The sequence below is a fragment of the Bos grunniens genome, chromosome 13 (genome assembly GCF_055505025.1).
Source record: "Bos grunniens cultivar Pamir isolate PY7600 chromosome 13, Bosgru_T2T1.0, whole genome shotgun sequence".
Classification (NCBI taxonomy): domain Eukaryota; kingdom Metazoa; phylum Chordata; class Mammalia; order Artiodactyla; family Bovidae; genus Bos; species Bos grunniens.
Window position 1 is genome coordinate 46,780,963 of NC_141177.1, and position 17,534 is coordinate 46,798,496.

At 40.4% G+C, this 17,534-nt stretch overlaps 1 protein-coding gene and 1 long non-coding RNA gene across 7 annotated transcripts in view; one reads left to right on the forward strand and one right to left on the reverse strand.

Moving 5' to 3' along the window:
- Positions 1–2,068: 2,068 nt before the first annotated feature.
- Positions 2,069–17,534, reverse strand: part of ODAD2 (outer dynein arm docking complex subunit 2) — a 164,405-nt gene continuing 148,939 nt past the window's right edge. For all 6 annotated transcript variants that reach the window (XR_015139504.1, XR_015139503.1, XR_015139505.1 and 3 more), the window contains one exon: positions 2,069–2,569. Coding sequence is in view for 3 of the 6 variants with exons in the window: in XM_086333863.1 (XP_086189989.1) it covers positions 2,456–2,569 (114 nt within the window). In the remaining 3 variants the exon portion in view is untranslated. The remainder of the gene's footprint in view (positions 2,570–17,534) is intronic.
- LOC147360931 (uncharacterized) lies at positions 2,567–15,865 on the forward strand. Its single transcript, XR_015139508.1, has 2 exons — positions 2,567–3,225; positions 15,716–15,865. It is a non-coding gene; the product is annotated as an uncharacterized LOC147360931 (long non-coding RNA).

Here is a 17,534-nt window from a genome sequence, read left to right on the forward strand (position 1 = left end):
TCTAATAAGGTCAGAGTTTTCTGTTATACGGTTATACACACACATACACACACAGCCAAAACTGACCTTTAAATTCAGTTTCTCTTTTGTTTAAAGGTACTACATCCCTGGTACATGCATGCTCAGTCCTGAGTCTTTACGACCCCATGGACTGTAGCCCGTCAGGCTCCTCTGTCCATAGAATTTTCCAGGCAAGAATATTGGAGTGGGTTGCCGTTTTCTCCTCCAGGGGGATCTTCCTGACCCAGGGATCAAACCCACATCTCCTGTGTCTCCTGCATAGGCAGGCTGATTCTTTACCACTGAGCCACCTGTGGGAAGACCACTACATCCAGGGTGCTTACCAATTAAAAGGACACAACTCTTAGAAATACCCAAAATGATTTTCATGTTAGCTTACTGTATCTGTTCCCACAAGTTCAGTTTCCTTTAAAATGGTACTGTTGCTCTCATTTTATGTCTTTAATAATCATAGAAATGAAAGTCCCACACTTGCACATGGTAAAGGAACTTATCCTTCTCAACTACTCATCCAGTTCTCTTTGTGCTGCTGCAGATGTTTGATTGTTTGTTTTCTATTGCTTCCTTCCCCTCTCATCCATGCATACTAAGTCACTTCAGTCAAGCCTGACTCTTCGCCACCCTATGGACTGTAGCCCTCCAGGCTCCTCTGTTCGTGGGATTCTTCAGGCAAGTTCTTAGGACCCTCTAATTCCAAGAATATGAACAATCTTAAAATGATGGAGAAAGCTTCCTTTAATAATAATGTAACAATAATATATTTATTCATTTTCTATAACTGTCATAATCCATGATTTCTAGATGTGTTTTTAATATTAGTGAAACACACCTAACCAGTGTCTTTAATAATACCTACTGTTGAGAGTTTTAGGATTTACACTATTATTTAAAGAGCTTCCTTAGTGGCTTAGATGATAAAAAATCTGCCTGCTATGCAGGAGATCTAGGTTCGATTCCCGGGTCAGGAAGGTCCCCCGGAGGAGGGCATGGCAACCCACTCCAGTATTCCTGCCTGGAGAATCCCCACGGACAGAGGAGCCTGGCCGGCTATAGTCCATGGGGTCACAAAGAGTCCGACGTGCGTTTGAGGATTTACACTATTATTTAAATTCAATTCTTTGTTAGCATTGATACCATTTCCTTGTTTCTATTATCCTCTTTTATAACCTCCTTTGAAAAGCAATAAAGATGAATTGGTGTTTTACAAAATCTTAAAATTCTCAGAATCATCAGGATAATTTTCATCCTGTATGGGGTTTTCATTTCATACAAATTATTTACATTTAATTCAATTAAGTTTACGGTCTTCTCCAAATTATGACAAACATACACAGTACTTCATATTTTTCAATAAAACCTTGCCTGCTCTTTAAAGAGTGAGACTGTCGGTTTACTGAGCGGATATACAAGAAGCTGTTTTCCTAGCTAGTTCTAGATGGGGGGACGGTCAGTTCCCAAACATTGTAGCACACCAAGGTTACATCTGTGATTCTTTTAAGTGGCTTCTCATGTTTCTATAACTTGATAAAATGCTATTAATCCTTTGTAGCCACTTTTTAAAAAGTACTTTGTATGCTGAAAACAAGTTCAGAAACTCCAAGCAAGTTTACGTGAAAGTAATATTATCCTTGTGTTGTGAGGTGTGCGTACATCGGCATAAATTAATTCTTTCAATAAAATGTTGGTGTATCCTGTGAGGGAAATAAAACATTTCACTGTTTATGCCTGGGAAATGCAAAAGTGAAAATCTCACTCAGTGCTTATGTTTTTGTGATTTGTGTTATCTGGGACAGTGACAGTTATACATTGTCTTTTCAGATGTTTGACAGCTTTAGGAGAAACTTGGAATGACCTCAGGATGTTCTCTCTCAACCCAGCTGCTGAACTCTGAATTCTGTTCCATAACCATTTGTCAAGTCAGCACATCTCAGAGCTCTCCTGAGGGTTGCAAGAGATCAAACAAAACTATAGTGACGGGACAGTTAGACTGGTTTAACAGAAAGGGATTTCTAAAGACACTCATGGATGACTATAAATACACACAACGGGAAGACCACATCTTTTATTAAAATCACCACAAATACAAAAGCATCGCTGAAATATATATATATATATAAGTACATATATATATATATATCTGTATACATATATACAGCTGTATACATGTATATATATTCTCAAATTCCTGAAAAAATTATCACAAATATATTGGGTTTATGTGTCACCACATGGCATATCCCTAAATTAGAACAAAAATACCCATACAATTTTGGGGTGAACCACATTCTCTGCATTTCTAACTTCCTGTGTTTTCAGTCAGACATTTGTTTCTAAAGGATCTGCTATGAAGTGTTTCCCAATTTAGGCTTCACGGCTCTGGGAGTGACACATACAGGGTCATGTAAAATTTGGTAGCTGTCATGCCTATTCAGGTTCAGCTGTATCTCGCCTTCTCAATAGCAAGAGCCAACCTGCGAATGTTGGATATACAACCTGCAGCAGCTTCCTGGAGTTCCTCATCAGGTGACCCAACCATGTCCAGGAGAAGCTGCCACACATGGAGGGAGAGGGGGAGGAGGGAAACAAGAATACAAACATTAATCTAAACCTGTAAAGTCAGGCTATAGAAATACATTATATATGAAATAGTTTTTAAGTCACCAAAAAAAATCCTAGAAATTTCATGATGGCAAAGGTAAATATAAATGGTATTTAATCAGATGCAGGACTCTCTCATGAAATTCTCATGTTTTTATCGTTTAGAGCTGAGCAAGACTGAAGTTCCAATGCTTTGGCCACCTGATGCAAAGAACTGACTCATTGGAAAGGACCCCAATGCTGGAAAAGACTGAAGGCAGGAAGAGAAGGGGACATAGGATGAGATGGGCATCTCATCACTGACTCGACGGGCATGAGTTTGAACAAGCAAGCTCCAGGAGTTGGTGATGGACAGGGAAACCCGGCATGCTGCAGTCCATGGGGTCGCAGAGCCAGACACGACTAAGCGAGTACACGGAACTGAACCTGTTTCTCCCTTCTTTCTTTAGTCATCTGACTTTTTCTGCTTTGGAATTTCTCTTGCATCCACTGTAGCTTTTCTACCTCCTGGGACAAGCCAGCAGCATGTCATGCCTAGCCTGTTACTGTATCCTCTTAGATTGAATCTCTCTTCATTCCAGTCTGCCCCACCATGTCATGACCTAGGTAAGTCAGTCCCTTAATAGAGACTTTCATTGACTCCAGGGCAACTAACTAGAGTCCAGTCTCCTAACGTGTCCTTGAAGGATTTCTGTGCTCTGGCCTCAGCTTACCTTTTTGGCTGTTCACCTTTCTCCATGTCATCCTGTACTCCAAGGTCACACTTTCCCATTTCTTTTGCCTTGATCAGTGCCACTGCTCTATCTAAAATGCCCTCCTGTCTCCTCTAACTTTCTGTTACCCACCTTTCATGACCCAGTTAACTTTTCTACAAAGCCTCCACCGATCTCTGCTAAACAAAGTGCCAATGCTCCCTCATCGGAGCTCTCATAGTCATTTACTCAAATGTCTGTTGCTACATTTACATTCTTCCCTTTTCCACAGATATTCGTATTCATGCTTCTTGTGCTCCTTTAGATTGTAAACTCTGGAAGAATCTTATATATATATATCTATATATAGATATATATATATATATACACACACACATACACACACACACTATATATATAGAATAAATACAGAATCTACTATATACTGCTTGATACAGAGTAAATGCCAAATAAATATCAAATAATTTAATTAGAACTTTTAAGATCTATCAATTATAAGTCTATCTAATAGTTCTGATAAAAGACTTAAAATGTAATTTGAATTAACCATTTTGGACTCTTTACCAGCTTGTGGCTCAGCTGGTAAAGAATCCGCCTGCAATGTGGGAGACCTGAGTTCAACCCCTGGGTTGGGAAGATCCCCTGAAGAAGGGAAAGGGTACCCACTCCAGTATTCTGGCCTGAAGAATTCCACGGACGCACAGTCCATGGGGTTGCAAAGAGTCAGACACGAATGAATCACTTTCACTTTCACAAATATGGATAATGTCATAGAATGGGGATATCTTGATAAGCAAAGAAATATTGTAAATAAAAATATTGTGAAACATCTTAAATATGACAGGCTTAGGAGCCTGGCTTTTATTCTGCAGGGAATGAAAGGAAGTTATTGAAGCACTTTAATCAGGAGAGTGATGTGGTCATATTTGTATTTTAGAAAAATAAATTTTATGGACTGTGGAGGGGGAAGATCGATGGGTACTATAGTACATCAGCCCAGAGTGATATGGACTGAGTAAAGCAAAATCAGTAATAGCATAGATGGAAGGAATTCAAGGGATATTTACGAACTAAGTTATTCAACACATGGCCCAAGGACAGTTGGTTATCCAAATGGAAGAAAATAAAAATGGTACTTTCATATCACACATAAACATCCATCCTAGGTAGACTGATGATTTAAATAAGAAAGCAAAATATGAAATGTTTAGGAGGCTGTATACGAGACAACCTTGATCAGGCTAGGGTACTGAAGGCTGTCTGGCCTCTCTGTTTCTTGACCCCCCTCCTGTCAATGGTCTTCACCACATTTGAGCTCCCACTGCCAGAGTCACACCCTGGTTCTTATTTTCAGCACTCTGAACAGACTAGCCTCCAAATTCTCTTACAACAACTTCTTCCCCTCTGATTTGGCCACTGAACTTGTTTGTTCTCATCATGACCTCCAGTCCATTGGCCTATATGCTTTTCCTTAAATCATGTCCTGTCTTCACTTCCTCCCATGACCAGTTTAGATTCTACAGTCCACCTTCTCATTCTCTTACCAGTTTTTTAAACCTCCTCAGCCTTGGCATTTCTTTGGAAGGAATGATGCTAAAGCTGAAACTCCAGTACTTTGGCCACCTCATGCGAAGAGTTGACTCATTGGAAAAGACTCTGATGCTGGGAGGGATTGGGGGCAGGAGGAGAAGGGGACGACAGAGGATGAGATGGCTGGATGGCATCACTGACTCAATGGACGTGAGTCTGAGTGAACTCCGGGAGTTGGTGATGGACAGGGAAGCCTGGCGTGCTGCGATTCATGGGATCGCAAAGAGTCGGACACGACTGAGCGACTGATCTGATCTGATCTATGACATCCATCCAACAAAATCATAATCAACTCTGTCTTCCCCATGCCCTCAGCTCATCCAGCCCTACTGGGCATGATATGTGCACAACAAAGCAAAAGAATTCATCATAAATCCAACTTCAGCTGGGTTCTCTCACTCCGCAGCAATCTAAGTATGTCTCTCTCTAATTAGGTTACTTCCTTGTTCTTCTTGATCCCTATTTAAAAATCCTCCTTCTTTTCTAATTGCCAACTCTTCCTCAGCAGACAACTTGTCCGGGTTCCTTTACAAGCTTGCCAGAAGTCATTAGACAGGAGTTGTTCCAACCAAGTCTGCAAACATTCCTACATCATGGGGCTTCCCAGGTGGTAAAGAATCCACCTGCCAATGCAGGAGATGCAGGAGACACAAGAGACATGGGTTTGATCCCTGGGTCGGGATGATCCCCTAGAGCAGGAAATAGCAACCCACTCCAGTATTCTTGCTTGGAAAATTCCACTGATGGAGGAGCCTGGAAGGCCCCAGTCCGTGGGGTCACAAAGCTTGGGACATGATGGAACACACATGCATGATACTACATTAAAAGCTTGGTTTCCACAAGCAAATGGGATGTAGAAAGAGTCTAGTGTCTAAATGCCCAGCATATGTTGTGTAAGAAGTTGGAGGGAAAGAGATTTGCAATGACCATCTACAGAGAATTCACCTAATACCTCCCTCCCAGGGCCTCTGCTCTAGTCTCTGTCTCTCCTTCAATAGTTTTTTGTTGTCGTCGTTTTTAAACCTGGGGAGAGATGAAATGAAGTTCATTACTCAGGTGGTGAACCCAACTACCTGAGTAAGGAACTAGGCAGCTGCCTTATGCTGTTCAGTTCCTCTATGGAAAAGGGTGCATCAAATAGAGGTCAAAGTCATAGATGCTGAGATCATAGCTGCATGGATTTGTATCCTGATTCATCCACTTACTGGACAAGTTATGGAACCTTTTGGTTCTGCCTTCTCAAGTGTTTAATGGGAAGATGGGTCATCTGAGGGTCAATGGGAAGATAAAATGAGACAGGACACACCTTTAATAGAAATGCTTTTCCACCTGTGTTCACGGGCTCTCTCTATATATATATCTTTTGATCTTTGTATCTGCCCCTCTCCTTCATCCTGTTTTGTGTGATTGTTTCCTGAGTCTTCTGTGGATCCAAGTGTGCCACGTATGAAAGGAAAACTCAAACATGTAAAGAAGCACAGGCAGGGGGAGTTTATACCGGCAAGGGCAGAGGATTCCCTGTGGGAGAGGAGAGAACCGCAGGTGGGGAAGCAGAGGAAGGAGGCCAAGGGAGGAAAGAGCTCCCTCCCACCCTGTTTTGAAGAGAGCTTGGGAGTACAGGGGTTATTTTGGGAGCAACTTCAGAGAGAGAGAATGCTGAGTGGAGCAAAGGTAGGAGATTTTTAAAGAGCTTCACAGTACACACTTGTGCTCTTCAGCTTCAAAGACAGTGAAACTAGGGTAACAATTACTTTCACTTGCTCCTTGCCTGCCAGGTTTCTGTGTCTAGGACTTCACGTCCCAGTCACGAATGGACCGTGAGGAGCTTGGCTCTATACAGGTTACACATTCGAATCCCATAAACCCAGGGCCCAGGACAAGGTTAAGTGCTCCGTAAATGCTATCCATTATCAGAGTGATGACTTCACCAGGTCTAAAGTCTGGTTCTGGCATTTACTCTTTGGAGCCCAGCCCTGGTTGGTCTGAAGGTTAGTGTGAGAGGGACAAAGGAGCAGGAGTTTTGGCCCTGGGGTCAGTCTGCCCACTTTAGCACTTTGCTTCTGGGGTATCAGTGGTCCAGGCTTCACGTGGCATCACCACTGCCCCCGCTGCCTTGCAGACTCCCTTAGAAAGCAGCCCCTCTGGCTGATGCCTGTCAGAAATAAACCACTGTTTTGCCCCTCCTCCCCCCAGACCTGGTGGTGGTTCTGTGGTTCCCTCTCCAGATTTCCGAGAGTCAGAGGCATTTATTCCCAAGCCCTTGATGCCAGTTACATAACTTCATATTACATAAACCAATGAAGGGTACATGTGAAACATCTGGCATGCTGTGGGCACCTGGGTCTTTGATGGAGCCCACGGTGTGCTTGCTGGCTGTCCCTGGAGTCTTCTGGACAGGGTTTCTAGAGGCGCATGCACCAGACCATCACACACATTATGTCCAAATCCAGTGTTTCCTCAATGGCGGTGCCTTTTATGACTCAACTCCATACACGACATTGTTACCTAACTTATAGTCCTGAGTTCATCAAAATGACTCCTACTCTTTGTGGAGTTAACTTTCTTAAGTTTCTTGCACTAACCATGAGGTTTCCTTCCACATCCAATAATGGTGGTTACTGAATGTTTAGCCTAAAAGCTTGATCAGTGGAGTCCAGCAGTCCAGACTTTAAATGACTAAAAGGTAGACAAGGGTTGAAAGTTTTAAAAATAGATGAAAGGAGAAAAGTATGGCTTAGAAAGGTACTTGTGGTGGGCAGTGAGAGCGGCTTCCTTAAACAGAACTTCAGAGACTCATGTGACTCATTGGCCTCAGGCCACAGCTTACCTAACATTTGTACAACGTGAAATGATTTTATTAGCTACCAAGCTTACTCTGTGCCAGGCACTGGAATTCTTTCTTTATTGGTTAATTTTATCCTGCTCTGGCCATTTTCCTTAGCCAGGAACATTCTCAATCAAGGGTACAGAAATGGAAGTGTAAAATTTTCTGCATGCTAGAGGCCTGGAGAAGGGCATGACAACCCACTCCAGCATTCTTGCCTGGAGAATCCCACGGACAGAGGAGCCTGGTGGGCTGCAGTCCATGGGGTCGCAGAGTTGGACATGACTGAGCGACTAAACACAGAGGTATGAAGGGCTTGACACCTGAGAGGCATTTCTAGGCCTTCTTTTGGTGATGCTGCTCTGTGAATTTACTTTGCCTAAACTTTATTTTGCTCTCAATACATGCTACTCATTGCATTGTTAATATACCCAGAGGCTGTGCAGCTAATGCTGCTTCACAAATTGTTTAAGGATGTGTCACCTTTCCCAAACCACCCTCTGAACAACATGTGCTGGGTATGTGTCTTGGTTTCCAATCAGGTTCAAGAATAGAGGCTTTTATTTTTCTTAGGAGCTTCATAAGCAAACTAGGCCACCCAGAGGAATGCTTTCAAATGGCTCTAAACAGCCACATAATGGAAACTCAGGGCAAAATCTTGCATTTGAAGGGCAGCTAACAGAAAGTAAGGAACAGCATGACTAACACACACGGCAAGGGGAAGGTGGTATGTGATTCTTTGCAATCATTAGTTAACAGGAGTGTTTTCCTTAGGAAGAGGGCTTCTCTGGTAGCTCAGGTGGTAAAGAAGCCACCTGCAGTGCAGGAGACTCCAGTTCAATTCCTGGGTCGGGAAGATTCCCTGGAGAAGGGCTAGACTACCCACTCCAGCAAAAAATCTTGCGTTTGAAGAGCAGCTAACAGAAAGTAAGGAGCACCACGTTTTCAAATCACTAACACACACGGCAAGAAGGTGGTATGAAATTCTCTGCAATCATTACTTAACAGGAGTGCTTTCCTTAGAAAGTGAAAGTTGCTCAGTCGTATCTGACTCTTTGTGACACCATGGACTATACAGGCCATGGAATTCTCCAGGCCAGAATACTGGAGCGGGTACCCTTTCCCTTCTCCAGGGGATCTTCCCAACCCAGGGATCGAACCCAGGTCTCCCACATTGCAGGCAGATTCTTTATCAGCTGAGCCACAAGGGAAGCCCAAGAATACTGGAGTGGGTAGCCTATCCCCTTCTCCGGTGGATCTTCCCAGCCCAGGAATCGAACCAGGGTCTCCTGCACTGCAGGTGGATTCTTTACCAACTAAGTTATCAGGGAAGTTTCTTTAGGAAGGAGAGATGAAAATTGGGTACAAGTGATTATGGAAGTGGTATGCATTTTTTTCTGGTATATATTTTTTGATTTGTAGACTTTTTCCAACTATAAAAGCATTTAAAATATTATGAGAAGGAAAAACACCTCAGGTTTACTTTTTTGAAGTGTTTGTTCCTTTCAGAAACTTTCCTCGTTTTCACCTCCCCCTCCCCCAAACACACCCAGGTCTTACATTTATTGGCAGTTTCATATATGTGCTGAAGGAAAACCAGCTCCCTTGCTTCAGAACTTAATTGCACAGAGCGCTTTAAAACATCATTCAAACACATAACTTTTTACAGTGTTGGCGTGAACAAGAACAAGGGGAGGGGCAACAAGAGTGGTCTGCGGACTGGGCTCACGCGAGTGCTTCCTCCAGTGGCAGAGGCTTTGATCACAGGCACAAACCCTTGGAACACAGCTGTGACCCGAACTTCACATCCCCCTTGGAAGGCGAGACAGAGGTAGCAAGGGAACCTGTATCTGCGTCCAATTTCTGCTTTTACATCTAACAGTTCATGACTTTTATATAATATTTCAGTTGTATGAAAAGTATGTACCAATTTGAGTGATAACAGATTTTCTTGTGGTTTGACTTGACATTGTTTGGGCAAACCCAGACTGGAAATAGGAGTGCTCATTAGAGCCAGAGGAGCCCTGAAATACCTGCATGCACACCGAGCTCAGCGGGTTTTCCAGGCAGTCCTGGCATTTCTAGAGCTGATCTGAACCCATCTTCTGTTGTCTGCTTACCAGGCAATGAGGTGAGGTTTGCACGACCTGGGAATGAGCAGGGCCTTTGGATCATGTCCTGCAGGCCCTGGGGCCCCCAGGATGTCCAGGCGGCTGGGCTCTGCTGCAGAGGCTCCCAGTGGACCCCTACCCCCACGCTGAGCCTTGGTAATTCATTTCATATGGCAGCTCCCCAGAGCCATGGGCCTCAAAACACATTTTACATTTGATGGTGGAGGCAAACCTTTGATTCTCTTTGGTCAGTTTAGTTAAGCAAAGAGTTTGCCCTTTTGTGGTGTCTCTTTGCCTCCAGGAAACAGGAGTGCATGCCCTGTGATCTGAGATCCACGTCCACACAGTTCGGGAGGGGTCTGTTGGTTCCATCTAGTGCCCTTTCTGCACAGACAAACATTCCTTCACACTGGAGTAGGCTTGTCCTCTGGTTTTTCAAGTTGTCTTTTCATGAGCCTTCCACTACAGAGTTTCTGTGCCCAGAAACACACCACACCACACCACACCACACATACACACATACCACACACATACACACACATGACACAACACACACACACACACAGAGGCATACTACTCAAGCATAATCAAGAATGAAGTTTTGCCATTTGTGACAACATAGATGGGCCCTGAAGGTATTATGTCAAGTGAAATAAGTCAGAGAAAGACAAAGACCATATGATTTCATTCACGTGGAATCTAAAAACAGAATGAACAAACAAAAACTCATAAATACAGAGAAGAGATTGGTGGTTAGCAGAGGGGAAGGGAGTTAGGAGGTGTGTGAAATGGGTGAAGTGGGCCAGTTGTTTGGTGATGGACGGCAGCTAGGCATTTAGTAGTCATCTCTTTGTATTGTATACAGATGTTGAATTATGTATACCTGAAACTTAATGTTATATATCAGTCTTTCAATAAAACATGGCAAAGATTGAATATGCAGAAGTTAAAGGAAACAGCTAAAGTCAGAATTTCCAGCTTCTGAAAAAGACAAAAATGGGATCATGAGTGCAGTAGGTGGGAACAGCCTGGAGAAGAAATGCTGAAATGCCAGAGAGATGTTCACACTGAACCTAGCTACAGGTGAATCTGTAGGTGTGGGAAGTTGAGGTAGTTTCAGATGTACATTATAATTCAATGTCTGTATACAATACAAAGTGATCACCACCAAAGGCCTAGTTACTTAACATACAGCCTTATAATTTATAATTTCATGTAGAAGTATTTTAAAACAATAAGAGACATGCACTCTTCAATGTAAAACAATGACCTTAATTATATAAAGGCATTTTCTTTTTTTTTTTTTTTTTTCTTTTTATTGGTTTTGCCAAATATCGAAGTGAATCCGCCACAGGTATACATGTGTTCCCCATCCTGAACCCTCCTCCCTCCTCCCTCCCCATACCATCCCTCTGGGTTGTCCCAGTGCACCAGCCCCAAGCATCCAGTATCGTGCATCGAACCTGGACTGGCAACTCGTTTCACACATGATAGTATACATGTTTCAATGCATTCTCCCAAATCTTCCCACCCTCTCCCTCTCCCACAGAGTCCATAAGCCTGTTCTATACATCAGTGTCTCTTTTGCTGTCTCGTATACAGGGTTATCGTTACCATCTTTCTAAATTCCATATATATGTGTTAGTATACTGTATTGGTGTTTTTCTTTCTGGCTTACTTCACTCTGTATAATAGGCTCCAGTTTCATCCATCTCATTAGAACTGATTCAAATGAATTCTTTTTAATGGCTGAGAAATATACCATTGTGTATATGTACCACAGCTTTCTTATCCATTCATCTGCTGATGGACATCTAGGTTGCTTCCATGTCCTGGCTATTATAAACAGCGCTGCGATGAACATTGGGGTACACATGTCTCTTTCCCTTCTGGTTTCCTCAGTGTGTATGCCCAGCAGTGGGATTGCTGGATCATAAGGCAGTTCTATTTCCAGTTTTTTAAGGTATCTCCACACTGTCCTCCATAGTGGCTGTACTAGTTTGCATTCCCACCAACAGAGTAAGAGGGTTCCCTTTTCTCCACACCCTCTCCAGCATTTATTGCTTGTAGACTTTTGGATCGCAGCCATTCTGACTGGCATGAAATGGTACCTCATAGTGGTTTTGATTTGCATTTCTCTGATAATGAGTGATGTTGAGCATCTTTTCATGTGTTTGTTACCATCTGTATGTCTTCTTTGGAGAAATGTCTATTTAGTTCTTTGGCCCATTTTTTGATTGGGTCATTTATTTTTCTGGAATTGAGGTGTAGGAGTTGCTTGTATATTTTTGAGATTAGTTGTTTGTCAGTTGCTTCATTTGCTATTATTTTCTCCCATTCTGAAGGCTGTCTTTTCACCTTGCTAATAGTTGCCTTTGTTGTGCAGAAGCTTTTAAGTTTAATTAGGTCCCATTTGTTTATTTTTGCTTTTATTTCCAATATTCTGGGAGGTGGGTCATAGAGGATCCTGCTGTGATGTATGTCGGAGAGTGTTTTGCCTATGTTCTCCTCTAGGAGTTTTATAGTTTCTGGTCTTATGTTTAGATCTTTAATCCATTTTGAGTTCATTTTTGTGTATGGTGTTAGAAAGTGTTCTAGTTTCATTCTTTTACAAGTGGTTGACCAGTTTTCCCAGCACCACTTGTTAAAGAGATTGTCTTTTTTCCATTGTATATTCTTGCCTCCTTTGTCAAAGATAAGGTGTCCTTAAGTGTGTGGATTTATCTCTGGGCTTTCTATTTCATTCCATTGATCTATATTTCTGTCTTTGTGCCAGTACCATACTGTCTTGATGACTATAGCTTTGTAGTTTAGTCTGAAGTCAGCCAAGTTGATTCCTCCAGTTCCATTCTTCTTTCTCAAGATTGCTTTGGCTATTTGAGATTTTTTTGTATTTCCATACAAATTGTGAAATTATTTGTTCTAGCTCTGTGAAGAATACCGTTGGTAGCTTGATAGGGATTGCATTGAATCTATAAATTGCTTTGGGTAGTATACTCATTTTCACTATATTGATTCTTCCAATCCATGAACATGGTATATTTCTCCATCTATTAGTGTCCTCTTTGATTTCTTTCACCAGTGTTTTATAGTTTTCTATATATAGGTCTTTAGTTTCTTTAGGTAGATATATTCCTAAGTATTTTATTCTTTCCGTTGCAATGGTGAATGGAATTGTTTCCTTAATTTCTCTTTCTGTTTTCTCATTATTAGTGTATAGGAATGCAAGGGATTTCTGTGTGTTGATTTTATATCCTGCAACTTTACTATAATCATTGATTAGTTCTAGTATAGACCAGTTAGACCTAATTGATATCTATAGGACATTTCATCCCAAAACAATGAATTTCACCTTTTTCTCAAGTGCACATGGAACCTTCTCCAGGATAGATCACATCCTGGGCCATAAATCTAGCCTTGGTAAATTCAAAAAAATTGAAATCATTCCAAGCATCTTTTCTGACCACAATGCAGTAAGATTAGATCTCAATTACAGAAGAAAAACTGTTAAAAATTCCAACATATGGAGGCTGAACAACATGCTGCTGAATAACCAACAAATCACAGAAGAAATAAAAAAAGAAATCAAAATATGCATAGAAACGAATGAAAATGAAAACACAACAACCCAAAACCTGTGGGACACTATAAAAGCAGTCCTAAGGGGAAAGTTCATAGCAATACAGGCATACCTCAAGAAATAAGAAAAAAGTCAAATAAATAACCTAACTCTAAACCTAAAGCAACTAGAAAAGGAGAAATGAAGATCCCCAGGATCTTTATTTCATAGTAGAAGGAAAGAAATCCTAAAAATTAGGGCAGAAATAAATGCAAAAGAAATAAAAGAGACCATAGCAAAAATCAACAAAGCCAAAAGCTGGTTCTTTGAAAGGATAAATAAAATTGACAAACCATTAGCCAGACTCATCAAGAAACAAAGGGAGAAAAATCAAATCAATAAAATTAGAAATGAAAATGGAGAGATCACAACAGACAACAAGGAAGTACAAAGGATCATAAGAGACTACTATCAACAATTATATGCTAATAAAATGGACAACGTGGAAGAAATGGACAAATTCTTAGAAAAGTACAACTTTCCAAAACTGGACCAGGAAGAAATAGAAAATCTTAACAGACCCATCACAAGCACGGAAATTGAAACTGTAATCAAAAATCCAGCAAACAAAAGCCCAGGTCCAGACGGCTTCACAGCTGAATTCTACCAAAAATTTAGAGAAGAGCTAACACCTATCCTGCTCAAACTCTTCCAGAAAATTGCAGAGGAAGGTAAACTTCCAAACTCATTCTATGAGGCCACCATCACCCTAACACCAAAACCTGACAAAGATGCCACAAAAAAAGAAAACTACAGGCCAATATCACTGATGAACATAGATGCAAAAATCCTTAACACAATTCTAGCAATCAGAATCCAACAACACATTAAAAAGATCATACACCATGACCAAGTGGGCTTTATCCCAGGGATGCAAGGATTCTTCAATATCCGCAAATCAATCAATGTAATACACCACATTAACAAATTGAAAAATAAAAGCCATATGATTATCTCAATAGATGCAGAGAAGGCCTTTGACAAAATTCAACATCCATTTATGATAAAAACTGTCCAGAAAGCAGGAATAGAAGGAACATACCTCAACATAATAAAAGCTATATATGACAAGCCCATAGCAAACATTATCCTCAATGGTGAAAAATTGAAAGCATTTCCCCTAAAGTCAGGAACAAGACAAGGGTGCCCACTTTCACCATTACTATTCAACATAGTTTTGGAAGTTTTGGCCACAGCAATCAGAGCAGAAAAGAAATAAAAGGAATCCAAATTGGAAAAGAAGAAGTTAAAACTCTCACTATTTGCAGATGACATGATCCTCTATATAGAAAACCCTAAAGACTCCACCAGAAAATTACTAGAAATAATCAATGATTATAGTAAAGTTGCAGAATATAAAATAAAGGCATTTTCAATGGAAGGATTTTGTTTTGGTTTACAACTTTGCTCTAGGAAATAGTAAGAATTTATAAAATCTGAGATAAATCTATAAAACTGAATCTTATCAAGCTAAGAATTCTAAATTAGGCCAGGCCAAGAATCATCTAAATATAGATATATTAAAATGGATAAAAATATTCCATAATATAGTCCACAATAACCTAGCAATATAGTCCAGACTATTCCATAACATTGTTGCTGTTCAAGGACTTATTTATAGCACGTGGAACTCTATTCAACATTATGAGGCAGCCTGGATGCGAGATGGGTTTGATGAGAATGGATACATGTATACATATGGCTGAGTCCCTTTGATGTTCACCTGACACTACCACAACATTGTTAATCGCCATTCCCCAAAACAAAATAAAAAGTTTAAAGTTACAGAAAAAAAAACAAACATGTTGTTGTTGTTCAGTCGCTAAGTCATGTCTGACTCTTTGCGACCCTATGGACTGTAGCCCGCCAGGCTCCTCTGTCCATGGGATTCTCCAGGCAAGAATACAGGAGTGGCTTGCCATTTCCTCCTCCAGAGGAACTTCCTGACCCAGGGTTTGAACCCTCGTCTCCTGTGTTTTAGAGTCAGTCTAAATTCTTAATGTTATCTTGTTTGTGTTTATATGTATCTCTAAAAAACTGGCACATTATTAGAAGGAATTTGAAATTAAAAACATGTTGGTATTTAAAAATACCTTACTGGGTTTGGAATTCATTCCTCATAGGAGTAAACATGGAAAGATATCCAAAAGAAATGAAGCCAAAGAGTTGAAGAGGGGGAAAAAAAACCTTTAGTTAAACCACTTTCCCAACTTTATTTTGATTTCTTTTTAACTTTCAGAAGCAGATTAATATGGAAAAATAAAGCACAAGCCTGGAGGAAAGAGCCACAATTTTTCTTCTTCAGTGTCAAAGAAATAGCTTTCCCTGCTCCTACTAAATTGGAACTAAGCTCATAAGGTTGAAAATAAATGACTAATTTCTTGGGAAATAACCTTAAGTGAAAGAGTCTTTTGGCCCAATGACTGCTTTTCTTAAACTGCAGTTGACTTAACCTCGTTCTCAAGGCCTCCTCTCCCTTCCTTCCATCTCACTCTGTCTATATCAAGTGACCTTAAAAGTCGGTCTCGTCGATTGCTACCCATCTCGGGAATGTTTTCCTTCTCTGATACAATTTGTGGGCAGAAATATGTCAAAAGCGATTGTGCTCTCTTCATTTCTCTTTTAAAAACTTATCTCTGATGTCTAAGATCTTTAAAAAATGGAACCGAAACAATATTACCACAAAATTTCACAGACGTTTTTACCAACTCTGGAAAAAACCATGATTACCCTCTAAAATGTTTTAATGCATCACTAAATGTTAATTTTCATCTTCTCCTTTTGCTAAATTTATACAAAATGATACTTCTTAGTCTCATCTGTATAAGAACTTCAAGTTTCAGTGAAAGAAACAATGAATTTTATAACAGAATGATCTCTTCCTCTTCTGGCAACAACCCTGTTCATTTCAGAGCCCATCTTGCATTACTTTTTACCAACTTCAGCTGTTCAGAACCGCAGGGCTGGCTCTAAGCATGGTATCTAAGCCAGTGATTAGAATTTTTTTTTCAGCAGCAGAGCTCTTTTCCTTTCCTTAAAAAAAATTTACTGAGTATTTATCATGTTCACTGGAAGGACTGATGTTGAAACTGAAACTCCAATACTTGGGCCACCTGATGCGAAGAGCTGACTCAGTTGAAAAGACCCTGATGCCAGAAAAGATTGAGGGCAGGAGGAGAAGGGGACGACAGAGGATGAGATGGTTGGATGGCATCACTGACTCAATGGACCTGGGTTTGGGTGGACTCTGGGAGTTGGTGATGGACAGGGAGGCCTGGCGTGCTGCGGTTCATGGGGTTGCAAAGAGTGGGACACGACTGAGCAGCTGAACTGAACTGAACTGAACTATCACTATGAATTGCTGTATTAACAATGTATAATCTCATTTCCAGGCATATTCAGAAGCAAAGTTTACAAACATTTATCATAAAATATTAATAGTAAGTAGCAAGAAAAATAAAATTTTGTTAATCCCGGAACTATCTTGCAATATTAATAAGAATATTTAGGGCTGAAAGCTATTGGTACAAACTGGAATGATGAAATACATCTTTACCAAATGCAGATGCATTTTTTTTGTATCACATATATCTCCTCTAATTTTTATTAGCAGTGCCTTGAGTTGGGAGAAATTTTAACACCTAGATGTACCATGTAAAAGTAATAACTATATAATTTTTTGAAAACTGTTTCAGTTTAAATGGAAGCATTCCTTAGCTGTATAATGATTCTTAGCATCTTCCTTTTAAATGTAGTTCTCAAAAAAGGATAAATACATTAAACTCTGAAAAGTTTTGATATATTTTCTGGCACATCTGCAATTGGTTATTATAAACTTTAAATACTTAGTCATTTCTTTCTTAATACATAAATGAATTTATATATACTCTTCCCTAAAGTTCTGGAAAGACTTAGGAATAGAAAGTCCTAGGAACTTTTAAAGAGTAGGAGAACTGTATTCTTTTTTCTCCCAAAACAAAAATTCAACTCTTCTACAAAATTCACAGGTACATAAACATACTATGTAAAGCAAAATGGAACATCAAGAGGGGATGCAG